Consider the following 26,861-nt stretch of genomic DNA (forward strand, 5'->3'; position numbering starts at 1 on the left):
TGTCCAGGGCATGTGGTCAGTGACTTTCCTCAGGTTTGGGGCTCACTGCTTCCACTCAAGTTGCGGTGTCCCATCAGCTTTCCGGTACCTGCTGGTTCATTAAACTCTCCCCTGGGATCTTAAAGACTAACAGGAATGCTGGGGAGGAGGAGGCCTGATCCAAGGTACAGAGAGCCTCTGTTATACAAAAACTAGGACGCTCAGGCAATACAATTTCAGGAGGGGAATATAATCTTCATATGCATCTATGAGAGATTTTTAAAACTTTAAAGTACTTATACATGTATCCTGTTGTGTTAACCTGAGAATCCTGGGGAATAACTAGGAAGTTGAGCTTACTTATGACTTTGCTTGGGCCCGACCAGGTCGTGCCAGACATTTACCTTCCCTACCCTCTCTGCAGCTTTTATAAGACTTTAAAGGCTGGTGACTGTGTGTGATTCAACTTCCTGCTCTCTCTCTGCGTGCTGCACCCCAGCCTGGGCCGGCACAGAGCCTCACTCATGGTGGACACGAACTGCTGGATGATCAGCATTTCTCCCAGGCTGGAGTAGAAATTATTACATTTTCTCATGTGTTTAGGTCTTACTTGTCCACCTGCTGCTGACTTTCAGGCCCAGCTGGGTTTCTCTCTGCTCTAAGTCTGTGGTTTATGAACTTTCACACAGTGGTTAGGAGGTTGCCTTCTGGTTCCAGCTGCTAGAGTCTTGCTGTGTGATCATGGACAGTTCCTGCCCTCTCTGAATTTGAGTTCTGTAGCAAATGGGGGTGATACTCTCTACCTCGACTAATGCCTAGGCTGGTTGTGAGCAGCAAATGAGATAATATACACAGAACTACCTCCAAAAGTCAGAAGCCATACATAAATACATGATGGCATCATAAAATGAAAGTTAGTTTAGTATAAATTGTTTCTCTGTATCCATTTCACTTCTTTTATCAAAAAAGATAATAATTACATCTCCATAGGTACTAGGTTCTTATATAAGTGATTCTTCTTCCTTTATTCCAATTTCCATTAGTCCTTTATTTAAAATACTTCTCAACATTTAAAAAATAAGATAAAATTTAGTCTGTTCCAACAAACCGAATTATTTTTATAGCTTTTAAAAAACAATTAAGCTTTCAAAACTAAAGCATACAGGTTATTATTTTTCACTATTCAAGTTTCTAGCCTTTAACAGCTCAGTCCTGCCCAACTCCTACAAATAGTGGGTGGAAGTTGGTGAAACATTTATTGTTTAACACCCAACAGAGAGCAGCTGGATGGGCTGATACAGCCACAAAATATCTTTGAAGAAGAAACTTCGGGGCTGGTAAAGTATGTTGCATCCTTAGCCTCCCTAGTTCCCAAATCCGTTGCTGGAGGCCAATTTCAATTCTCAGCAACTCAAGTAAACAATGATTATTGGGCATCTTCTATAAGGCGCCATCTGCTTTAAAAAGATGACTGAGACACACAACTGCTTCTTAGAAAGTAACTGATCTTTGGCATTCGAGTCTCCCTGCATGTGACAGGTTGGTGTATCTCAGCAAATACTCACTACTCCCCTTCTTGAGGGGGCAGTATCCTTCCCTGCCCCACTGACAGGTCCTGGTCCTGGTCACGTGCCTTGTTTGGCTCATGGAGTCTTAGCAGATGTGCCGTAAGCAGAGGCTGTAAGAGATACTGCATGTTTTGGCCCCCATCGTGTGGTCCAGTGACCGCCCCCCCGCCCCGGCCCCAGTGAGGAGAACATGCCTGGCAGTTGCTGTCCCTTCCGCCGGGGTCCCAGAATCAAATCTGAGGAGAAGCTTGAACCTGAGCAATGCCCGGAGCCAAACCCAGAGCTGCCCCAGGAGACCCACAGGCCCATGAGGAAAAGAAAGGCTGTTTGTTCAAAGCCACTGAGATTCTGGAGGGTGTCTGTCACACTGCATCACTGGCCAAGAGCTAACTAAGACATCTCATCAATTCACTTTACACTGATGTGTGAGATCAGACCATCTCAGGTTCCTGCTCGAGTATGTTGCACTAGTGGCTGAGTCTAGTTCCTGTTTCTCGACAGGTACCCAAGGGCTTCAGTGTGACTGCTATTCAATTTTTCCAGCCTTTCCTCCCATTTCTCCTCTTTATGGGAATTGGTCTAAGATGACCCTCCTAAGATCAGACTAGATATCCTGAGTGCTACAACCTGGTCAAACAGTTTTTTTTTTCTTTTTTTCTTTTTTGGCTGCGCCGTGTGGCTTGCGGGAGCTCAGTTCCCTGACCAGGGATTGAAACTGGGCCACGGCAGTGAAAGCCCGGAATCCTAACCTCTAGGCCACCAGGGAACTCCCTAAAATATTCCTTTATGATGTTAGTTCACTTTTCATGAGTCGGCAGAAAACTTGTCAAAGGCAGGAAGCCCATCTTAACACTTCTTTGCATTCTACTTGCATATACCAGCCAATAAAGGAATACTTTTGGATGAGTGGTGAATGCCTGCTTTACAGAGCATTCTACAGATATGGCCTGATTCCTCCTCTTGACTCTCAACACCCACCCCTGGGCCCTGGCCCAGCCACTCAGCTTGGTGGACTTCACCCGTGTTGTCAGGCCATGTCAATGTCCACCTCAGACACCCAGAGGGACTATGGCCCTAAGGTGAGTTACAGAAGAAGTACTAATACTGATGAACTTCCATTTGTGAAATGATACTTGCAATGTATGGCTTCTAACAGGCTCCAAGGATGGTAGCTATTTTACTAATATTAATTTTTTAAGGGTGCAAATCACCATAGTAGTGCTCTTCTGGAAGTGGCCACCTCCCATAGGAGGCCTCACTGCCGGCCGCTGGTCTCCACGAGAGATGAGCAATTCCCAACACACCCAGATGGCTTGACCTCAATGGTGGATCCCAGAGAGGGTCACAGAAAGTCTGTTCCCGTGGCTCTCAACCTTGACTGTGCATGATCCCCACCTCCTTTTACTTAGCTACAATGCAGACTCCCAAGCCTGGGTACTCCATCTTGAGGAATTTACATCTACTTACATGTACTTACACCTATGACAAACACGTTATGAAGGAAATTCTTCTGAAAGTTGAGAGACTTTGTAGAATTTTATTTTATTTTGGTTATTGCCTCAAAAGCACCTCTAGACTTTCTTGATTTTAATTTTTTTGGAAGAAACTCTTGGTGGCAGAACACAGGGGCTCTCATTGTGGGGAGGACATGTTGAGAAAGAGGAGGGACCAGCTTATCTGGCTGAAACAAAAGGGTGTCTCCAGCTACAGCATGAAGAATCCATGGAGGATGAGAGAGGCCAAGAGAAGAGCTGGGGGACGGCCAAGAAGAGGTTACAGAAGAACCAACAGAGGAACTATTGGTTCCCAGGAGATGGGAACCAATAGTGAAATACAGGAAATGTGAACTGGTAGGAAGAGACAGAAAAAAGAATGTACTGACAACCAGGAAAGGTTTTAATTTGACATAAGACGAAAAGTCTTCCAGGAAAGAATGTCATTTTATGGTCAAATGAGTCAGGAAGGTTACTTGGAATTCTGCCATCTGTCACTTGAGCTAATAACAACGAATCATTGATAACGAGTGACTTAATTAAAACTCCCATCACTTTCTGAAAAGGACTTGAGTTGCTTATAGGAAAACCGGGAGTAAGTTAGCGCCAAAAATACACACCCCAAAGTCTTTACATTGTTTAGAGGCTGCTACATTTGGCTCTGAGTTTCTTCATATCAATGAATAAAACCTTTTATGAACAAATGGCAGTCTTCCGCAGACGTGAAATGAATTCTGGCTCTCTCCACAACCTTGCACAGCGTGAGTTACATGACAATGACAGTGATAGGCCTTGAAGTTATCTGTCATTTTGCAAGTTTCATTAAACCCTTGGTGCACTACAATAGATTATCTGTGGAAAGAAAAACCTCCCAGTTTGTTTTCAGCTAAAAGATCCCAGGTCTGTATTTATTCATTTCAAGTTGGCGGTGGAGACACAATTACTGCTGGTCTAAGGCAAACAGAAACTCTCCAGAGAGGTCAGTGAATGGGAGAGGGTGGAAACATGATCAATGTCTTGAATCCAAAAGCATTAATTAGGTTGTATGATATATTTTTTAGTTACAGGACCTGTTGCTTAAACCAAAAAGGATAAAACTCCAGACACTAAGAAAAAAACTAAAACAAAGATTAACACAAAGGGGCTGGAAGCCCTCAGGAGGAGAAGAACCCAGCCTGTGCGCCACCACGGAAAGCTTAGGGGCGGCCCTCACATGAACAGTGAACGGTTTCCAAAAATCCAATAATTTCCCCCAAATGGTATTGGTAGTCAAACTGTACATTTTTTATCTTGTCTCCTGCCTCAAATTGCATTAAATTTATACATAAGTTTGTGGAGAGAATGTCTCACTTGAATCTGTTATTTCCACTTTGTTATTTTCCCTCCTTTGGTCTCACCAGAAGTTTATCTTTTTGTTGCTTATTTGCCAAAGAATTAGATCTGTTATCATATTTATTTTTCCGTTTTCTAGGTTACTAATGGTTTTCTTCCTGCTTTCTAAAGTTTATTTTGCTATTCTTTTTTCTATCTTCTTGAGATGGCTGCTATGTTCCTCCAGTTGCTTCTAAATTCGGTTTTGTTTTTTGTACTAGACTTCTGAAAACTTCTAATTTCATTGGCCATCCACCAACCAAGTAAGCTTCCTGTTTGTGGAGAATCCCAAAATAGGTGGGAGGTAGGCCCCGCCCCCCACCCCTGTTACAGAAGCTGAAAGTGGGGCAGCTACCTCCCCCATCTCGCTGGCTGCTTGGGTGTGGAAATGAAACAGGCCCCGGGGCTCCCACCCACCAGATCTCTGAATCCAGAGCCCATGGTCCTTGCAGACAGTCACAGTTCCAAGCTGATGGTAGCAGCAGAGTCAGAGCTCAGTGGTGGTGTCACAAACATCTTGCTTGTGGTGCTTGCGCCTCCTGGGACATCCTACTGCAGGAATGACTGGCTGCGCTCAGCCACCCAGCCTCCCCACCCCGCTCTTCCAGGCTGCCGAGCCTGGTTCCGCACCCTCTTCCTTCCTTTCTATGAGCTACCTGATAGTTTTCCAGATAACTCCTTTTCTGCTTAGGTTAACTGTTTTGTGCGGTTAGAATTTAGAATTCTGACTGGCATGAAGTTTTATTTTGCATTGTTCTTACTGTCATTTTCTAACTATTCCACAAGTGCGATTCTGAAGTCCCTGCCACCCAAGAGCTGATGAAAAGGTTCTTAAAAAACACTACAATTGGTTAGGTTTGTGTATTTATATTTTTGTGATTGATTTCTAGTTTTATTGTTATGTCATTAGGTGACACAGTCTGTGTAACATCTGCTTTTAGGAAGTTAGGAATTTCTGTGCAGCTAGTATGATTAATTTTGCTAATGTTCCACAATCAGTTAAAAAAGGTAAGTATACTTTGCAGAAACAAAGTTCAGCATATATTTATTAATTATATATGCATTATCTTTTATTTTCTTACTTTTATTTTGCTTACCTGAGCCAACAAAACCAGGGGTATATTATTGTTTCTCACTAGCATTATGTTATACCAAATTATCCTTGTGTTTTCTAATAATTTTTACTTTATGTATTTTGGTGCAATGTTATTTGATGCATATATGTTGACCGAATTTTTAAATGTACTCTTTACTAACATAAAATTACTCTTTTTTTGATCCATGTAATATGATAAATACAATGCTTTCTGGCCTTGAATTCTCTTTGGTCTGTTCTTAAGAATGATTCTTGGGGACTGTATTTTATTTTGATGCATCTAGATACTAGCACAGTGCCTGACACATAGGTGCTCATTAAATGTCAGTAAAAAGCAAGGATACTGGGAACTAGCAGGGGCACAGTAAATCCCTCAGTTGTTTTGGTCCCTGGGAGGCTATAAATGCCAGCTTGCTCCATGCCCTTCAAATGATATGCTTTCCTATGTAAAACTAATGCCCGTCTCACCATACCCAAATCGTTTAAAAGAAATTCCAGCGTGCTACCCCACACCAGAAGGCAGCTGTGATTCTAAATCTCAGATATTTCAGACCTCTTGAGTACAACTGTGAAGCGGTAACTGGGCTCAGCAGAGTGTATACAACAGACAAGACATCTGCAGTCTCAGCTCAGAAACCCACATCTCAGAGGAAGCAGCTGGATGGGTGGGGGCGGGGAGGGGGAGACACTGTGGGGTGGAAGGGAGAGCGTAGTACAGTGCCCAGGAGAGGGAGAGCGAGCTTCTGAAGACGACCGTGACGCTCTCCCCAAAACAAGAGTAGATGGGCACTGAGTCCCTGCAGAGGGTGCCTGGAGGTTCTCTGCGCCATCCACGTCAGAAATGACAGAAGGGGACAGGCGAAAATGGGGCCAGGGCAACCGCCCTAGGAGGGAGGAGGCTGGTGCCGCCGAGAGCTCTGCAGCGGCTGACACAGCTCGAGGGCTTCTTGCGCCACCTTCTCTGCCCTCCAGACGTGGCATGGTGGGAGCAGAGGACCAGGCAGCGGGTCTGGGACCCAGGTGTTGCTGCCTCTGGGCTGGTCCAAGTCAGACAGACCCCCGTAGAGCAGGCTTGCAAATGCTTGCAGTGCTCCTTCTTAGTGTTCAGCAAACTTAGTTTAGTTCACAGTGCATGCATACATTACTTTCAAGTAAATCACACTCTATTACAGGTTTAGGTGGTGTTAAAAATACCCAATGCCAGGGAAAGCTGCTGGCTATTCTGACACTGGGCCAGAGCCCACCAAAGGACAGACTTCCCTGAAAGGGTCCACCCTGGCTGGGGAGATGTGGAAGGGGCTCAGCTGGGGCTGGAACATACTTAGTGAGTCTGAGAAGACCTCACAAGGGTATGTTTTGCTTTCCAGCTCCTTCTGTTACTCTTTCTTTAATGACCTGAGGGGTCCTAAGGGTCTGAGCGAGCAGGGATGGCTCCTTGGTCCCAGCTGTCAGCTGTGTAAAAATATTTTGTAACGTCAAAAATTGCCTGGAGAGACTTCCCTGGTGGCACAGTGGTTAAGAATCTGCCTGCCAATGCAGGGGACACAGGTTCAATCCGTGGTCTGAGAAGATCCCACTTGCCGCAGCGCAACTAAGCCCGTGCGCCACAACTACTGAGCCTGCACTCTAGAGCTTGCGAGCCACAACTACTGAGCCCACGTGCCACAACTACTGAAGCCTGTGCGCTTAGAGCCCGTGCTCCACAACAAGAGAAGCCACGACAATGAGAAGCCTGCTCGCCGCAACTAGAGAAAGCCCACACGTAGCAATGAAGACCCGATACAGCCAAAAATAAATAAATAAATAAATAAAACTAAAAGAAAACTCTAATTAAAAAAAAAAAATTGCCTGGAAGGACAAACAACCCCCAATACTCTGTTTCAATGTGCAGAAGCGATTTGATGGCAACACAGAGAGACAATAAGAGAGAAACAGAGATAAAAAGAGACAAAGAGAGAGAGGACATATTCATTCCTGCAGCTGCAGATCATCCAAATCCTCCCAGATTACAGGAAAACAAGGGGACTCCCATCATTCTGTGAAGACAGCGTTTGTTCTACGCAGTTCCCTGGGAGCACCTCGGCATCTCTTCTCCTGTTACGCACTATTACATCACTGGCAAGCCCTCTGTGAGCCCTTGGTGTGCACCAGGTCTGTGCTTGCTCGGCACTATCTCACTTCATCCTTAAAAGAAACCTACAAGGCAGTACTAGGATCACCCCATTTTACAGATGTGGAAACCCCTGGGGGTGGTCAGATAACCTGCCTGGGTTCCAATATTATCCAAGGACAGGACCAGGATTCAGTTCTGGGTCTGTTCGTCCTTAGAGCCATGTCCCAACCGCCTGGCTTTGCTAACCTGTTCCATGTTAGCAACAGAGTTTGCTCCCCAAGAAAGCTCTTCCCTTAGTCCTCAACTCCAAGGACACAGCCCCTACAATTCTGCTCTCATTTCAAACTTTTTTAACAAAGAAAAATATGCTTCTGAACTGCCTGGGAAGCTGCATTTTCCTCTCCCCCCTCCCAGTGCCAAGTGGCATTTATTTGTGTGCCTAGGAAGGACCAACCCAAACCCACTCGTTACAAGGGAAGGGAAGCCACGTGTGTAGACCCTGGCTTTCAGCACATCATTGTATTCTTTTTTTCCCGTGGCTGCAAAAAGTAGAATTCTTTCAATAAAAACTTTCTATCTAAAAATAAAATAGCGGCAAACTCTGCAATTCTACTTCTCAGTTGGAGACATTTGCTTTCCACTCTCTTTTCCCAAATGCACAAGGTCCAATTCGCTGGTCAGTTAATGGGTCACACCAAAGGCCCAAATGCAGTGTAATGAACTGGGAAACCAAAACTATGTAGGTTTGAGTCGTTGTGTTTGTTCCCCGAGCACAGTGAGTAGCTTTATTTTACATCAACTGTATGCTGTTTATCTCACCTGTCCTCCACACAGTGGGGCCCTGATCAGGGTTTGCCAACCTCCAGCCCTAGGGCCGTCAAATGATGCTTAGAGGCAGCTGTTGTCAACGCGCTCTTCATCCAGTCTCCTCCTCTGAGCCCACCCAACCTCCCCGCTTCCTCTCCTTTCCCTTTCCTGTTCTGCATCTTCCTATTACAGGACAGCCCCGTGCTTGCTTGTGGAGTTCTGGATGAGCATGTGACGTGGATTTATCAGAAAGGTTGCTCAGAACCTATCAGAAGGGCTCCTGGATATTATAGACGGATGGCTCTTATTTTCTCAGCTGGTAGTTTCTATAAGAAAGGGTACTATCTTACACAGTTATACTACAGGAGAAGTACACCATTAACGACGTATGTAATTCTGGTAAGACGATTTTACATCTAATTCATCAGGGTTCTTTAAGGAACATGTAAACCTATGTTCACCTATGGGTGATGGAGGGAACAAATGAGGGAATTAGACGAACTTTCAGAAAGTGTTTTACAGTATGATCCGAAGAGAATTTTAAAACACTATGAGATAGAGAGGAACGTTTCATCATGATTAGGAATCTAGCCTAGAGAGAGGAGACAGAAGATTGAGACCAACTGACAGTCGGGTGTCTAGTAAACACTGCCTAGGTAAACATTTTTATAAATGATAAAGAGAAAGAGATGCCCCGTAAACTCTTCAGGTTTGTAGGCAACAACTCCCTTCCTATAAATGCCAACTGGAACAAGTCATTAGACCTCCAGGAGAAGACAAGCAAAAGATTTTATGTGAATGAAAAAATACATATATATTCCATCATATAATATTTCATCATATAATATCAAAATTACAACCCAAGAAAGGGTCCTCTGAATCCCTACAGATTATTCCCCTGAAGACATTTAAGCCACTGTGCTGCTTTGGCTTAAAAGTATGCTCGAGATGGGCATGGGATGGCCACTGGGGCTGAAGTCATCAGGAAGGGTATCCGAAATCACACAAAGGCTGTCATGTGTCCTTGTAGAAACCCTGGTGTGTGTCCTCACATAGAGGACCAGGTATAGTTTTGGTCACCATACCTGTAGAGGGATACAGTAGATCAAGAAATTGGCCAGAGAAAGCCAATCAAAAATGTCAAGGGAGCAGTAGTAATAACAGAATAGCAGCTAACAATCACAGAGCATTTGCCGAAAGCCAGGCACCGGTCTAAGTGCCCTGCATGCGTCAACTCATTTACTCTGTCAACCATCCCATGAGGTAGGCACTCCTATTAACACCATTGTAGAGATGAGAAAACCAAGGCATAGAGAGTTGAGGTTGCTTGTCTAAGTCATGAAGCTAGTATTTGTACCCAGGCCACTGGGTACCAGATTCCAGGCTCTTAACTGGTTCTTACTACTTGGGAAAGACAACAAAATTCCATGCCGTTTTGCTACGGAGACAAAGGCTAAAAGTAATTTTTCCAAGTGAATAATACCAAAAAAAGGCCTGAGAGGGAAAACATGGGCTTTCTACCAAACTGTAGATTATTAAAGTGAGGATAAAGTAAATTTCAGACAAATAAAAGGAAAATGGCTTTGCACAGCAGGAAACATTACATAACCTTTTTTTTTTTCTGAAGAATTGAGACTACAAATTCTAATAGGCTCGAAAAGGGTTGACAATTGATAATGTGTTACTAAGGGAAACAAGGTTTGTTCTGAGGCGTTCTATCCTTTCAGGTGTGAGGTTAACAGGATTTCCATGTCTATTCGCCCAGGAAAATCCCTGGTTCTTTCTTTTAGAGGCAGGCTATGGGGCTGAAGAACTGTGGGTCTTCCCCCGTGTGGCAAAGCCTCCGTCCATTTCTCATTACCCTTCCTGTCACTTGCCAACCTCATCTCTGAGAAGCTCCATCCCTGGGGAGAAGATGGTCTGCGGGTGTGGGTAGTAGCTCTCAGTCTGAAGTGACAGGAAGTGCTGCCCAAGTAATTCCAAGGGGCTGGCACCCACATCAGTTGTAAAAATCCTGTGCTGGGGTGGTGGCAGCCTAACAGCAGGGCCAAGTGTTACACTGGAGGACCTCTGTGCTCCACGGTGTTCCCTCTGCCTGTTTCCTAGCCTGTTCTGGAGAAAGCAAGCCGACAGAGAAGGTAAGTGGTCTCTGGGAGGAGTTATGATCCTAACTGTAGGCCCAGAAGTCTCTTGGCTTCTCCCCTCTTCCTCTCCTTGGGCTTCAGATGCCTCCGGCTACCCAAGCACAATGCCCCTCTGAGGAGCTGGGAGAGTCTGGCTATGCATGCAGCCAGCTCCTTGGGCAATGGAGGATCTAGGAGTGAAATATTTTATTTCAAGTGTCTGCCAACCCGGCAGCTCCAGGGCACAAAGAACCCCCCCTCTGGTCTTGTGTACCCGGGAGGAGAAGGCCTAGGACGTTCTGCTGTCCGCGTGGTGTTGCAGGATGTGTTGCAGGATGTAAACAGAAACAAGATTTGGCAACGCTGGGCTTGGTGAACGGGATCAGGGGCAGGAGGCGGTTTAGTCCTGAAGGATTAAAGAGACACACATGCTGACTCTCTTTAGCACAGGTCTATTCACGGGAAATCTCTACTCCATCAGCTACAGACATTTTAGCACAAACATTAGAGGCGGGACGGAGGCAGTTTCTGCTTCTACTCACCTACGCAGTTATCGCAAAGGCTACAATGAGAGGCACGAGGGGGCCGGAAAATCTTGCAGGTGAAACAATATTTAAGTTTCACAGTCTGGCCATTGATGATGACTTCCTTGGTTCTGGGAGGTGGGCGGTACCCCCCTGAACTGGTGCCGTTTGCGATATCTGTGGAGAAAAGAAGACAAGAGCACAGGGGCTTAACATAGCACTTAAGCTCTGCAGGCTCCCGCATCTAGTAGGCCTGGAATCTGCATTTCCAAGTGCAGGGCCCACAGCCAGCGCCTTTCTGGGAGGCCCCTGACCGCCAGACACACAAATGCGGTAGCACACCGAAGGCTGGCCGTCCCGCAACCTTCGTGCTCCTCGAGGGCTTGGGGCTTCGCTGACAATTCCACACACGCCGCAGTGACCACGTGACTGAGCTCTGCCCAATGGGGTGCAAGTACACGTGGCCCCGCCCAGCAAGTGGGAGCCTCCCCTGAACCCCACCCACTGTTTCCCCCCTTCCGCAGGCCACCTTGGAGACATACACTGCGGCCCCCTGAATGACTATGCACACATGCACGGAGATCCTACACCAGCTGGCGCTGTCCTAATTAATACAGTGGTGATATTTACATCAGGAACATTTCGCTTCTCCGACGCCGGCTCAAGAATCGCCCCACTTTGCGCCTTGGCCTCCTCAAAAATACCAGATATTGGGTGGGGGGGGTATACAGATTTAAACATATATTTAAATAAAATCATTACATGTATATTTAAAAAAACAATTTCTATATTTTATTGTCTGAACAGCATCTTTTATTTTTTAGAACAAGCTTTTTTAAATGTTGAAGAAAATACAAATACATAATTTTTTTTGTTCAAGCTTCATTTTATCTTATAACCTGGCTCTCATCCCTGAGTTCACATTAGAATCACCCAGGGAGCTTTTCAAACTCGCGTAGTGCAGGGACGCTGCCCCAGACCCGATAAATCAGAATCGCCCAGGGTGATTCTAATGTGCTGTACGGTTGAGAACCCCTGCTCTACAGGAAGATAAAACATTTTATTCTCATCTAGACCCCTCACAGCCACAAAGAATTGAGGTCAGCAAGCTGTGCAACAGGAACGGAAGGCCACGGGTGAATGGAGAACAGCAAGAATCTCTGTGAGGGCTTCAGCTGGGACTCTGTGGCTGATGAACACAGGTTGGGCAGAGCCTGGTGGCTGGAGGAACTCCGGGGAAACTTCATGGTGTTCTTTTAAAACAGAGCTGGTAACGTTGAGTTCGTTTTAATTCATACACTATCAGATGGCGACAGCTGCAACATACTTTTGGTAAATTTCCCAAGAGATAGGAATGAATCCCATCCTCCACTCAGCTCCCCCCACCCCCCTCCCGGCCACGAACTCAACCTGGGCGAGAATTACGTGGCGAGCTTTCAAAACTGCTGATGCTACCGTCCTGCTCTCAGATATTCTGATTTCATTTGTGGGGTGCAGCCTGGCATCAGAGGTTTTAAAAGCTCCCCAGGTATGGGAATCAGGGCCTTGTCACTCTGGTCCATGCAGCATCCGCATCATCCGCGAGCTTGTCAGAGAAGCACATTCTCTCTCAGTCCCGCCCCAGAGCTCCTGAATCAGAATCTGCATTTACGGAGACCACTAGCCCCCTCCACCCCAGCGGGTGTCGTGCACCTTAAAGTTTGAGAACCCTGCTCCCGGATGCCTGTAAACGCCGCCCATCCACACGTCACATGTACCTCTTCCTCTCACGTTCCTCTTTGTCGTGTACCCAGATACACTCACAGGTATGATAGAGAGCTAAACTTAGAGAACACAGAAACTTGGAGAACCTTTGCACACAGGAAGGGGCCGCTTCACAAATCACAGCCAGCCACCCAAGCATTTCCACACGGAGAACCTGGTGATGAGGAACAGCCGATGGAACCTGCAGAGCTGCACCCTCTGTGCCCCCAGGACTGCTCTCACTCCCAGAATTCACAGCTCACAAGTCATGATTTCAGGGGGTGCCCCCTTTACCCCAATCTTCTTTAAGAGGCTCTCTGAGGCCTGAAATCTGCCCTTAGCGCTTTAGCCTAAGGCTTTGATATGTGTGAAGATACCAGCCCCACTGGTAGGGCCAACATTTTGAGTGGTTCCAGGCCATTGACTCTTCATGGAAAATTAAAGTTCCACAAGGAGGGTGTATTAGGAGAGGTCAGAGTTCAGGAACATCGGAGGGAGAGAAGGCAGCATGGAGCAGGGACACGGAGGGTAAGAGCGGCCCTTCCGCTTTACACCTCCACTGAGGACAGTCATTCCACCTGAATAATTAAACAGCTGTGGCGCCATCCCAAGGACTCTGGGTGGCCTTGCCAAGTAGGACACCCTCTCTTGGCATGTCCCCCACCTGCCTGGCACCCCAAGTGGCTGCCCTACTAAACAGTGCTAAGTTCAGCAGGCATCTGGAGAGGGACCAGCTTCCAAAGCACATACACTGGAAAGAGGGCAGCATCTCGACTGATTCTGTGATAAGAAACCAAAGAGACGAAGTGGCTGTGTACTTCCTGAAGCATCAGGGTAAAAATAACTGGCTTTGAACACATCAAAGATAAGGTCACAACCCTTCCAGTGCCAACTGGATGCCACTGAGGCCTAAATTAATTATGACTTGGTGCCTTGCTAGCCTTATGTCAGCTGTGAAACCCACTGTATCTATTTAGCTCTTGAAAACATGCGTAGGAAAACTAGAAAGTCGGATAGAGGTTTCAAAAGAACAGTAACCCAGTCAATAATATTTGTGTTCCTTTAACCTGAAAAGTGTAAAAAATGATTTGTCAAGAAAAATATTTTAAGAAGCGGGAATGACAAACTTATCCACTAGAGCGACTCCTAAAAAAGCCACATTCTGAGAAACAATGACTTTAAAAAGTGAGTATGTACCTGCACTCCTTAAGACCAACTCTAGTGATCTTGTAGTTCTAAAGTACATTTTTGAAAGATGAAATCATTGATAAAAATTTGAGCTGAAGCTGGAGTTCAACAGACATGGTACACCGAAGCTTAAGAATTAAACCAAAACCAAAAACTTTTTGACTAAATATTTGGAGAGCTCTTTATGTAAAAGAATGGAAGAATCAGAGGAATCTGGAATCAAGGCCCACCTAGGCCCTGAAAGGACTGAAGGACCACAGAACTAAGGGGAAAAGAAATCAACCGATATTTATGCATTATTTACTTTATGCAAAATACTGCACCAGAGGCAGTGGAGGACCCAGGAATGAGCAGAGATGTCGCGTGGGGAGCGGTCAGCAAGGGGTCCTGCCGGGCTGTTTGATGAGCCCTGGGTCCCCTGACACCCCTGGTCTGCTCTCCTCCCGGCCTTCAGAGCCTGCTTCCTAAGTGCAAGTCTGGCGAAGGAGAAACCCTGGCCTCTGGTGAGGTGCCCCAGGTCGTCCATGTGCCCGGCTCTTGTCTTCCTGCAGCCCGAGCCCGAGGCAGTGGCCTCCTTGCGGCCCCGGAGCAGGCACCGCTGTTCACGCTTCCAGGCATCTCTTCTCCGCTCGGGCCGCCCTGCCCTCCAGATACTCAACCTAGAAGGTCCAGTTCAAGCTTCTCCCGTGGAAAAGCCTTGAAAGCTGTGTCACTTCCTTCCTCTCTTGGGCTGTCGCTGCACCTAGCTCGTGCATTTATCCAGTCAATAGATCTGTGCTGGGCTCGTAGGTGCCAGCCCTGTGCTGGCAGCTGGGGATGCAACAGGAACTAAACAGACTTGTCCTCTGCTGGGGGGGTTCACAGGTCCGAGGGACACCCTGGGTCCTCTGCCGGTGTGGTGACCACGAGGATTTAGCTCCGTGTCTTCCCCCAGACGCCGTGGCGCCAGGGCAGGGGCCACGCCCTACTGCTTTCATGTTTCCCCTGTCCTGCACAGGGTCTACACACAGTAGGTCCCCAGGAACTGCCTGCTGAATGGAAGGCCAGTTCTGGCAGGTAGGGAGGAATGATGCTGGGAAGCTTCTCCACGCCCACCGGTCAGAGTCACACAGCCCGGTGACTCGCCCTTCCCCAGGAACACCTCTCGCGGGGTCCTTCTGAAGCTGTTGCTCCTCTTTACGTGTCCTCTTTACAGGCTTTGCTGGTCCAAAGACCCATCTCACAAAGCTAGTCAGTGCCACCTGGGAGGGCCAGGCTATATGGGTAGCTGTCTACCTCAAGGTACCCCCCAATTGTCATTTCTTTCATAAAATACATTCAACAGTCGCCCCAGACCAAAGGCTTTCTGGAATGCCCGCATCCAGGGCAGATGGGAACAACGGAGCCTTGAAACCCAAGGCTTCACACCCACACCTGAGGAAAAAAGAAAGGCCTCTTCGACATTCAGACTGGCACCAGTGGCCGGTCATGAAAAGCTTCTCATCCCTGAGGATGACAAGCACCCGTGGCCTGCATCCCGGGGCCCAGAAGGTGGTGTTCCCATCCTAATCCTCAATTACTCTGTGGTTTGGGTTTTGGCTTTTGTTGTTGGCAACAATGGTGTCTCTGCTTCTTAGGGCTGCCCTTTGTGGTTTCAAGTACAGCTGTTGAAAAAGAATAATCAAAGTCTGCAATAGCTAATGGGTAAAGAACACTAGAATTGGGGGAGGAAAACCTCTAACAGTTCTGCAAGCTTATATGAGTCAGTATTTTTCAAGGACATTTTTATACACTAACGTTTTGAAAGAAAACTTAAAAGGTTGAAGTGACCTTCTTCTTCATAAAGTCTCTCCACCTCGCCCCCTCCAAATTGCTGGGAGACGGGCAAAGAATTAGGAGAGCTGGGGAGAGGGGAAGAGCAGCTGTTCCGTGCAAGTTCAGGGACACAAAGCTGCCCGCTCACTGAGTTTTTCACTCAAGGAGAAATCCTGGGCTTGTCAGAGTCTCAGGTAAGCTGTTTGTTAATGTATGCACATTTCAAAGCCACTCTCCAAAAAACAAGTCACCTTTTCTTGGGAGGAATCACAGAGTGCTAACATTCTGAGAGACCCATTTGTCCGCCCCTGAGTTAATCCTGCCCCAAATTCAGGGACAACATTGAGGAATTTTAACAACTGCTGAAATTCACCATATAAAGTAATGGAACTCTGCTTTTTTAAAAGGCAAAGGGAAAAAAAATCCCAATTTACAAAAGATGTAGATTAAGATTCTTTTCCTTTATCAAAAGGATGCAGAACAGTGTCATTCCCTGGTGCACTGGTGTTTCACAGACCATTCACCAGCTGACGGCACGCCCGCCAGAGCGGGAGGAACCTCTACTAATAGGCATTTAGCCGGAATGAAGATAAAGCATCTCTGCATTAGGATATAAGTCACAGGGAAAGTGTGATTTGCTTTATACTCAAGCCTTCATGACTATATGGATTGAATGTGCTGCAGGACAGCTGTTGGATCCAACAAATCTGAAATGTCCATAAGGCTCTTTTCATTGATGCTCTGAGGCATTTGGGACACAAACTACCCAACCTTGGAACGGTTGATCTATCGCAAAGGAAGATGGTTATTTTTAGAGCCATTTAAGACAATCTCTCAGCTTACAGTTTGTAAACTTCCAAGTTTATAGGAAAATATTAACAATGACTAAATGTCAGCCAAGTCAACTTCTATTATTTTAAGTGTTTGCGGGAAAAGGTACAGCAAATTCTGGTCTACAGATATTGGTTATTTCCACTCAAGACAGTAAAAATGTGAGTATTTTCTCACGAATACGTTGGGCGGCAGTAGCTTTGCCTCCACAAATGCTTACATACAAAAATGCAGATGAGGGCTCATGGGGGGCGGGGACAGTCCCCTCCAGTTAAAAGCTTTGCCCAGTCACTTTGTCTTCAGTGCTTATCTTCAAGGACTGAAGCTGATGCCTGAGGTGAGGCTCAGGCAGGCAGAGTTTCAAACCTAAGCCACGAGGTGGGTAGACAGGGGGTCTCCTCTGCTTGGGGGAGCTCATCCCAAGGTGGAGCAGAGAGCGTCTGCAAGGCCACAGCAAGAGAACAAGGGAAGCTGACGTGGGGGGAGCCACAGGCGAGGGCAGGCTGGTCGTCGCTGGGACGAGTCCTACGAGGACTGGACGACAGACGACACTCAAGGCCCGGGTACTGTTCCAAATCGTTCGTTCACTCTCTCAACACCTATGGGAGTTGGAGGCACCCTGGTGGGCGACACAGACCTTCGAGGAGATCTGGCCCCTGCCTTCAAGGATTTACAGTCTAGTGGCGGAGACAGACACACGAACGAAATAATCGCACAACTACGTGCATCATTACGCACAGCGTTGCTGCGAGTCAGAGAGCAGGGGAGGCTGCCTCTTCCCACAGGGTGTGGCATTTGGACCAGAATCTGAAGGACGACTGAGTAGGGCTTCCCCAGGCAACGTGCGTGGGAGCTCCTGCTTGTGTGTGTGTGTGTGTGTGTGTGTGTGTGAGTGTGCACGCACGCCGGGACTGGGAAGCAGGGCATCTCAGGCCGAGGGAGCAACTTGTGTACTGCTCTCGGGACAGCAGGCAGCTGGCATATCCAGGACCGACGGGAGGCCAGTGTGACCAGGATACAGAGTGAATGGGAGACAGGCAGGGAGGAGGAGGGCAGGGGCTAGATCGCTCAGAGCCCTGGAGTCAGGTTTGGGATGTTGGCCTTCAGTCTAAGCGCAAAAGGAAGCTTGATCATTAGTTTCATGTCAACTTGGCTAAGCTCTGTGCCCAGATGTCAGTCAAACACCAGTCTAGCTGTCGCTTCGAAGGTATGTTTAGGTGAGACTAGCATTGAAATCAGCAGACTTTGAGTAAAGCAGACGACCCTCCTTAACATGGGAGGGCCTCAGTCAATCAGTTGCACGCCTTAAGAACAAAGACTGAGGTTCCCCGAAGTAGAAGAAAATTCTCCTCAAGACTACAATGTAAGAAACCCCACCTGGGTGTCCAGCCTGCTGCCCTGAGTAACTGGGACTCAAGACTGCGACATCAACTCTTGCCTGACTTTCCAGCTTTCCCAACAAACTTCAAACTTCCCAGCCCCACCAGTGCATGAGCCAGCTCCTTAAAAACAAGGATCTTAAAATAAAATAAAATTTTTTCTATAATTTCTGTTACCTATAGCTCCTGTCAGTTCTTTTTCTCCAGACAGAGAACCCTAACATAGAAGCCAAGAAGAGTTCCATGCTGTGTAGGAATTAAAAAATATCACACTGACTGCAGGCTCAGAGATGGACTGGGGGAAGGAGTGGGAAGCAAGATGGATTCAGGGCCCGTTAGGAGGGGTTTGGAATACAAGCTAGAGCTGATGTCAGCCTGAAGCATAAGCTAGAGCTGATGTCAGCCTGAAACATGGCGGTGGCTGTGATGATGTAACGAGGTAGATACATTCCAGAAACATCAAAATGGCGACATCAATTATTGACAGATGTGGCAAATGAGAGGCAGGTGGGTGAGCGGGATGAGCCTCGGGCTCCGGCTGGTGGCAGGGGAGCACGGTGGCGGCATCCCCCGAGGCAGGGAGCACTGCCCGTTTCGGGGAAGGTGCACTGGGGGCAGGAGGAGGTCTGCTGGTACTGAGTGGGAGGAAACATCACACAGGCAGCTGCGCATACAGAACGGGACCTCAGAGGAAGGGCCGAGGCTGGAGGTACAGGTCCGGCAATGACATGGGGAGAGAAGGTAACATCAGAAGGTGTTGGAAGGCGAGAGGGCCAAGGGCTGAGCCTTGAGGTGCTCACTCCTACGTTTAAAGGCAAGGAGTGCCTGAGAGGTGGAAGGAGGGGACGGTGTGGCTGAGTCCCTTAGTGTGTGTCAAACACACTTGGGAAAACCCGAATACTGGATTCCCTCCAGGACACTGACTGAGCATCAGCACAGCAAAGGTGCTGGAAAGGAAACCCAGGGTTTCCCCAGTGTGCTTAGCTCTCCCGCCATCCAAGGGGATGCCCATCCTGTGGGACAAGGAGCGTTGTGTGGCACGCCAACAGGGAAAATGTTGAGGTAAGAGGTGGGAGCTGGCGGGGACATCAGGACCAAGGGGGTGACTTTGTGACAGAGTGGATGCCGGGGTGGAACAGGAAGGAACCGTTCCCTTTGGGCTGAACCGAGAGCACTGGAAACAAAGCCAGGATGGGCGGCTGGTGAGAGGGATCAACCCATCGTGCCCAGAATGCTTGGACCACCTGTGTAGAGACAGCAAGAGCGTGGGGCCGGCCACCGTGAGAGGCCACAGATCTGCCCTCCAATGGGTAGAATCACCTAAGGATGCAGAGATGTAGAGAGGGATCCTCATGCAGGGATGGGGGAACCTGCTACAAATTCCTGGCGATGGGGGTCTGCAAGGGGACCTGGCATCTTCCATGTAAACAGACTGGCCTGCCTGCCCCTGCTGGAGGAGTGGGTGGTGGTGGCGGTGTTGGGTACCAGCTTTTTTCCACCGAGGCTCAAACCCGCTCTGGTGGTCCCACCTTCATGAGCAAAGCAGGTCAAGCAAGGCCAGCCATGGGGACCGCAGCTGCCTGTGAAGTCCTCAGGGAGAGGAACTGAATGGGCTGGCGCGATGCTTTCTGGCTCTGAGAGGGAGTGACAAGAAGAGGTGAATGGTGCTGATGACGTCCTGACCCATAGACGAGCCCCCAAGCCCCTCACCAGCATATTAAGAAGATAGAAGGGGTGGGAATGCTTACAGCGGGGGCTCTGACAGGCGCAGAAGGGGGACATGATGAGCGTAAAGGGCAAACCCACGTTTCACAAAGTGGCTCGGCCTTTGGCCTTGGCCCCCAGCGTGTGGTTTTGAGTTGCAGAAGGTAATTTCACTTAGAAACCACAGAGGACTGAGGCTTATTCTAGACTTGGTCCTCAAAAGGCTTGTGGGATGCATCTCCTTTTGGAGAGAACTTTGTCAAGAAGAAGCATTTGTCAGATGAGAACTCTAATAGGCACTTCTTAGCCTCACGAGAACCTGACTACTTAGGACTGTAACAAGGAATTGAGAAAAACACAACGAAAGTATGTGTAGAGAATTGGGCAAAGCAACCTTTTTCTGTCTCCTTAATAGAAAATAGAAAAGGGAGCCTCAAAGAGTGAGCTTCAGGTGCTGCTCAGGGCTGGTTTCGTTCATTCACTCATTTGAATATGTATTAGGTACCTACTATATGCTAAACGGTCTCCCAGGTGCTATGGATACGATGGTGAATAAGATCAGTCCTCTGTTCTTTTGTGGCTTATACTCTAGGGAGGGCAGATAAACCCAGAGTACGGATTTTTAATAATTTAAGTGTACAAACAAATCTTTTTTTTTTTTTTTTTTTTTTTTGGCCGTACGCGGGCCTCTCACTGTTGTGGCCTCTCCTGCTGCGGAGCACAGGCTCCGGACGCGCAGGCTCAGCGGCCATGGCTCACGGGCCCAGCCGCTCCGCGGCATGTGGGATCTTCCCGGACTGGGGCACGAACCCGTGTTCCCTGCGTCGGCAGGCGGACTCTCAACCACTGCGCCACCAGGGAAGCCCCCAAATCATTTTTAATAATTTGATCTTAAACTTGGCTGATGATCAAGATCACCTAGGACAGTTACTCTCAACCTATTTGTGCTGTGGTTCCAGGTGGCACAGATAGAAAAATACCATGACAGACAATAGCTATGGTCTGGAGTGGAAGCCAAGTTCAGGTAAGAAAGGACAATTAAATTAAATTTCATTAAAGGGGAGATTTCGGCCTCCTTTGTGTGTTCTCCTACAGTTAAGGAGATGGCTAGGAGGATGAATTTTAACTGTGACTACGGAGTGGTAAACATCAACCTTCATACTGTTGCAAAAATAATTCCATGACTATAAATCCAATATTCTTCAAAATAACTCTGGGGACTTCCCTGGTGGTCCAGTGGTTAAGACTCCATGCTTCCAACGCAGGGGGCGCAGGTTTGATCCCTGGTCAGGAAATTAAGATCCCACGTGCCACACGGTGCAGCCAAAACAAACAAAAATAAATAAAATAATTCTGAAAGTCTACATTCCAGAAAAAAGGAACATCGAATGGCACTGACGAAGAGAGTGATTTTTTTTTGATCCAGTGGAGAAAATAGGCCTCAGTTTCTCCACATTTAAACTATGATAATTTACCTGTAGTTCAAGGGCATTGTAGTTCATGGAAACACCTTGAACTGTCAAATGTTATGATGTTGATAATTATCAAAATTTCTTTTTGGGAGGCCTGTCCAGATCCTATAGGGCAAAATATCTCTATCTATCTATCTATATAGCTAGCTAGCTAGCTATCATCTATCTATCTGCATATATATGTATATTACTCATTAATGCAATTAAAGGCAGAAGAAAAAGAAAGTGCTTAGTAGCTATGACCTTTTTAGTTTAATTGAGTTAATCCGAAACATGCTCAAAGCAGAATGAAAATTAATGCTACCTTATATTTTGCCACACTGTTTTTTTTCCACATGAATGCCAAAGCCTTGTCCTTAAACATAAACAAAATAAAGGTGGCTTTGTCCTTGCAAAGTTTTAATTTCCCTCAAATTTGGTCCAAGTTCTCTGAACACACACACACAAAACTGCTGTGCTGCATAAATGAAAATCAATTCTTCTATTGAAGGCCAGAGCGAGAAACATTTGTGTGTGTTTCTGCTCCACGGGGCACAGTTCCTGCAGTGTCAGAAGCTACTAAATATTGTACAAGGATAGAGATCAGTTCGGGTTGTCAGTGTTTGCAATATTGTAAGACAAGGAGATGAGAACAAAGGTAAAAACTGGGCACTAGAAATCATGCGAGGGCAGGGCAGTGCTTCACCATTATCACCAGGAAAATCTGATGGGCTTTTATTGAAATTTGAGTGGCATTAATACGAGGGCAGTAGCAAGGACCTGAATGCAAGGACTGGCTTATATCTCATTCTGTATAAGATGTTATAAGATTTTATCTTTAGCACTGAGGAAAAGAAAATTAAGTATGCCAGTGTAGAGTTAGTGTATACTATTTATAAATACACTATAATGGAAAAAAAATGCCCATCTATTATGATCCTATACTCTTTTCTCTTTAGTCAACACAGACTGGTTAAAATGAATGAGAATCTTGAGTAAGTTGGCTATTATAAATCTATCTATCTACCTGTCTATAAATTTCAGAGGTTTTAAAATATATATTGGCAGTAACCATTTGGAAACTATAAGGGGGTAAAATCCCATTTACAACAGAAAAAATAATTACAAAATTCTAGGAATTAACAAAAAAATGGTAGGTAGGTCTCATATGAAGACAACTATAAAACAATATAGAGAATTTAAGGAGATTTTGAAAAACATGGAGAGACATTCTCTATCCTAGAGCAAAAGATCCAGTATTTTAAATAGATCAGTTCTTCCTAGATGACTTTATGTATCTATTACACTGCTAATCAAAGTCCCAATATGATTTGGGGAAATTTTGACAACGTGGAAAAAAATGATTCTAAGCTTCATCTGGAAGAATACACAGTTGACAATATTTGCAAAAGTAAAATAATGAGGAGAAATAATTGTCCTGGGGGGAAAAATGAAACATTGAAACAAAATAGAACATTCCCAAATAAATGCAAATTCTATGATTCTGTATTTGATAAATACAGAATTTCAAATCAGTAGGGGAAGCATGGATTATCCAATAAATGGAATTAGGATAAACAGTTAATCTTTTAGGGGGAAAAAATCTAAAGTTGGAGCCATACCTCAAATCTTATACCGAAAAAAAAAAAAAAAAAACTTATACCAAAGATTTAAATGTAAAAAATTAAAAGGTACAAGAACTAGAAAAATATACATAAACTTAAGACTTGGGGGTTGGGGAAGCCCTTTCTAAATATATGACAAGGCAGCATACATAAAGAAAAGATGGATAGTTCTGAATAGGTAAAATTTTTAAACCTGTATGTCAAAAAATTCCATAAAATGCAAACAATAAAGTAGAAACATATTTGTGTCATATATAACAAAGGGTAATATCTTTAAAGAGCTCTTACAAATGATTAGGAAAAAGACATATTGCAGTAAGAAAATGGGCAAAAAAGATGAACAGGCAACACACACATAGAAGGAAATATGTCAGTAAATATATTCAGGAAGTTTGTGATTTGCTCCCCCCAGTTTCAAACAAATGAAGTCACAGGTTAGGTTTTTTTTTTTTTTTTTTTTTCTTTTTTTTTCTTTTTGCGGTATGTGGGCCTCTCACTGTTGTGGCCTCTCCCGTTGCGGAGCACAGGCTCCGGACGCGCAGGCCCAGCGGCCATGGCTCACGGGCCCAGCCGCTCCGCGGCATATGGGATCCTCCCAGACCGGGGCACGAACCCGTATCCCCTGCATCGGCAGGCGGACTCTCAACCACTGCGCCACCAGGGAGGCCCCACAGGTTAGTTTTAAATGATAACATTCAGCATTGGTGAAAGTAGGGAGAATAGGCATCTCATGTACTTTTGATGAGAATATAAATTAATACAACCTTTTGAGGAACAATTTGGCTATATATCTCAAAACCTTAACAGTGTACATATCCTTTGACCCAGCATTCTTAGGCATTTGACCTAAGGAAATTTTCATGCATATTGATTGCAACACTGTTTTTTATTATTAAAAACTGAGAACAACTTAAATGTCAATAGAAGGCATTGGTTAAAAGAACTATGACGGGCTTCCCTGGTGGCGCAGTGGTTGAGAGTCTGCCTGCCGATGCAGGGGACACCGGTTCCTGCCCTGGTCCGGGAAGATCCCACATGCCGCGGAGCGCCTGGGCCCGTGAGCCATGGCCGCTGAGCCTGCGTGTCCAGAGCCTGTGCTCCGCAACGGAAGAGGCCGCCACAGTGAGAGGCCCGCATACCGCAAAAAAAAAAAAAAAAAAAAAAAAAATTATGACATAGGATCATATAACGGACTACCATACACCTATTATAGATGGGGTCAAATGGTTCATACCATATTAAGAGGGAGAAAAAAATCTGTTTCTAAATAGTAACGCACAATGTGAGCCCACGTTTGTGTAAAAATATAATACGCAGAGAAACAATACTAGAAGGATCATCAAATCTTAGCCATGGATATACCTGATTGGTAGGATTAATGAAATACATTCAATAAATTAAAATCTATTTTTCGGACTTCCCTGGTGGCGCAGTGGTTAAGACTCCGCCTGCCAATGCAGGGGACACGGGTTCGAGCCCTGGTCCGGGAAGATCCCACATGCCGCGGAGCAACTAAGCCCGTGTGCCACAGCTACTGAGCCTGCGCTGTAGAGCCCGCGAGCCACTACTACTGAGCCCACGAGCCACAACTACTGAAGCCTGCGCACCTAGAGCCCGTGCTCCGCAACAAGAGAAGCCACCGCAATGAGAAGCCCGCACACCGCAACAAAGAGTAGCCCCTGCTCTCCGCAACTAGAGAAAGCCCACGCGCAGCAACGAAGACCCAACGCAGCCACACACACAAAAAAAATCTATTTTTCTTTTTATGCGTTTCAAAGTTTCTGCAATCAACATATATTACTTTGTAAAGAACAAAAATGTTACTTTTAAAACAGAGTTTGGAAAGAGGCATAAAACATTTGTAAAGGGGTTGAGATGGCTTTGGCTCCCTACGTTTCATAAACTGAGATGTCGATGGAATTATCTGCTGCTTTGAAAAACAGTTATGAATTCATAGGTTTCATCAATAATTTTTAAAAGATGTCCTTTCTACCTCTCCTAAAGATGGGCTGTAAGACATTTTTTAGATTTTTTTCATTCCTGAAACTCTATGGGAATGAGGTTATTTGACTCATCAGGGGTCACTTGCAGCTCTTAGAGTTTTAATTCTCCCCCTGGTCCTCTGGCAGCACAGAGTGCTATATGGGGCCAAGTCACAAAATTAGCTCAATTAACACAGATTATCTCAGCATAACATTTATCTCTAGGAAGAGTGCTTTTCATGCTACTGGGCATTGCATTCTTTCATCTGCCAAAATAATTGTTCAGATTTGCGCCGTGAGGAAGCAAGGGGAAAAGTGCTTTTTCCTGGGAGTCAGGACACCAAGTTATATTGTCCATGCCCTGCCATCACCAAGTGGCTTAACTTCCCTAGGTTACTCAGATCTGTATAACAGGGGGCTGGAGAGATGACCAGTGAGGTTCCTAACTGTTTTGAGGTGTAGGCCTCAAAGTTGTTCCCCAGCTTTCTGATTCCACTTTGCTTTGTGCTTTTCAACATGCGTGTGGCTGCGTCTGAATAACACTGAATAACTTGCCTGTGTTCTCCATGAACTCATTTTCTGTATTTCTGCTTTAGTCCCACAAGCGGATGGTAAATGGGTTGAAGGCGCACTGTAGGTAAGCACTTAATAAACGCTTGTTAACCTGAATCTAGCCCACCGTGAAACCAATAACCTCAATTAAACACCTTTCCACTTACAGCAATGAAAATAAAATTATTCAAATACTCTTACTCTGGGTTGCATCCTTGAGGACATGATGTGATCCCTTTACCAGTAGGAGCAGCACGAAGAGCTCGCCCACAGAGCGCCAGCATCTTGCTTCTGCTTGGCCTTGATGAGCCCAGAGCAGCCCTCAAAGGCCCATACCTATGAGTTCTCCAGAGCCAGGTCTGAAAAAAGGCCAAGCCCACGGCAAGTCAGGCAAGAAGGGCTACAGTTGACCCTAAGATTGGCAGTAGTGATTCTGCCCTAACTGGTGCTCAACGGTACTTTAATAAAGGACTGTAAATACGGTGAAATAAAAACGTGTAAGAGTGTAACAGAATTCAGGCAAATTAGCTATGAGCAAGCACCTTGTGATCAACGGCAGCATAGTCTAGATTTTGACAAAAAGAAAACAAACACTGTCATTTTTCTGTGTGTTCGCTCCAGTGCTCACTACGTGACTTCCAGCGAAAGTCAACAGCTTACTAAACGTCTGTTGGATTGGATTGGATGAGAAGGAAATTGAGCATCCAGTTTTAAAGATTAGCACGTTAACGGTCACCAGCTTGTATATATTTTAAAAAATACATACGCATAATATAAAAGACAATTCTTAAAGGCCTACAGTTCTCTCTCCAGCCACAGACATATCAATACCTCTGAATGTGGCTATGTTTTTTTTCCTCCCTTCTAGCAAATCCAGTGACTCGCTCAGGTCCCAAGCTTGGTTGGCATGAAGAGTGAGTTAGAATCTGACTCTATGCCTTTTGCCTCTGATTATCCAAGGGAAGCCCAGCCCCCATTAGCCGACAGTCAGCAGAGGCCAGCTGAGACCACCGCAAAAGAACAGTTTTAACTGTCAAGAATGCGATGTTTGATTTTTATTTTTTAAATTATCTGGTCAGCGGGGTAGCAGTTTCTCAATTCTTTTGTCAATTAGAAAAAAATATGACTGAGAAATTCTTCGAGGTTCCAGCCCAGTTTCATCTCTGCAAGGGCCCTGATAGTCTCAGAGAAGCACAGCAGGCTTTTCTGTTCAGTGGCCTTGAGCTGGCCTGCACACTAACGACTCCGCTGGACAGAGCTGCTCAGAAGGGCCCCTCAGGGGTAACTGGATGCCTGAAGCCCCTTAGCCAACCACAGTACCTTGTGTTTCACTTTTATTCAGGCTTCTAGAAAAGTCCCAGTATTGCAGCGCAGCCCCACAAACTGGACTAGCCCAGAAGCTGGGCATTCAGAGGCCCTCAGCTGCTTGTTTTTGCAACAGACTGGGTGACCGGTGGTGGACAATCCCCCCATCTGCTGCCCACGCCTCTCCCTGGCATCTGGACCACAGCAGCATCGGGCTGAGCCTCTGTTCCTCC

General features: G+C 46.1%; 1 protein-coding gene across 2 annotated transcripts in view; it reads right to left on the reverse strand.

Annotated features, from left to right (window-relative positions):
- Positions 1-26,861, reverse strand: part of ZDHHC14 (zinc finger DHHC-type palmitoyltransferase 14) — a 279,838-nt gene that overhangs the window by 61,773 nt on the left and 191,204 nt on the right. For both annotated transcript variants that reach the window (XM_060115169.1, XM_060115168.1), the window contains exon 3: positions 11,093-11,251. In XM_060115169.1, coding sequence (XP_059971152.1) covers positions 11,093-11,251 — 159 coding nt within the window. The remainder of the gene's footprint in view (positions 1-11,092; positions 11,252-26,861) is intronic.

Source organism: Mesoplodon densirostris, chromosome 12 (genome assembly GCF_025265405.1).
Source record: "Mesoplodon densirostris isolate mMesDen1 chromosome 12, mMesDen1 primary haplotype, whole genome shotgun sequence".
In the NCBI taxonomy this organism is placed as follows: Eukaryota; Metazoa; Chordata; class Mammalia; order Artiodactyla; family Ziphiidae; genus Mesoplodon; species Mesoplodon densirostris.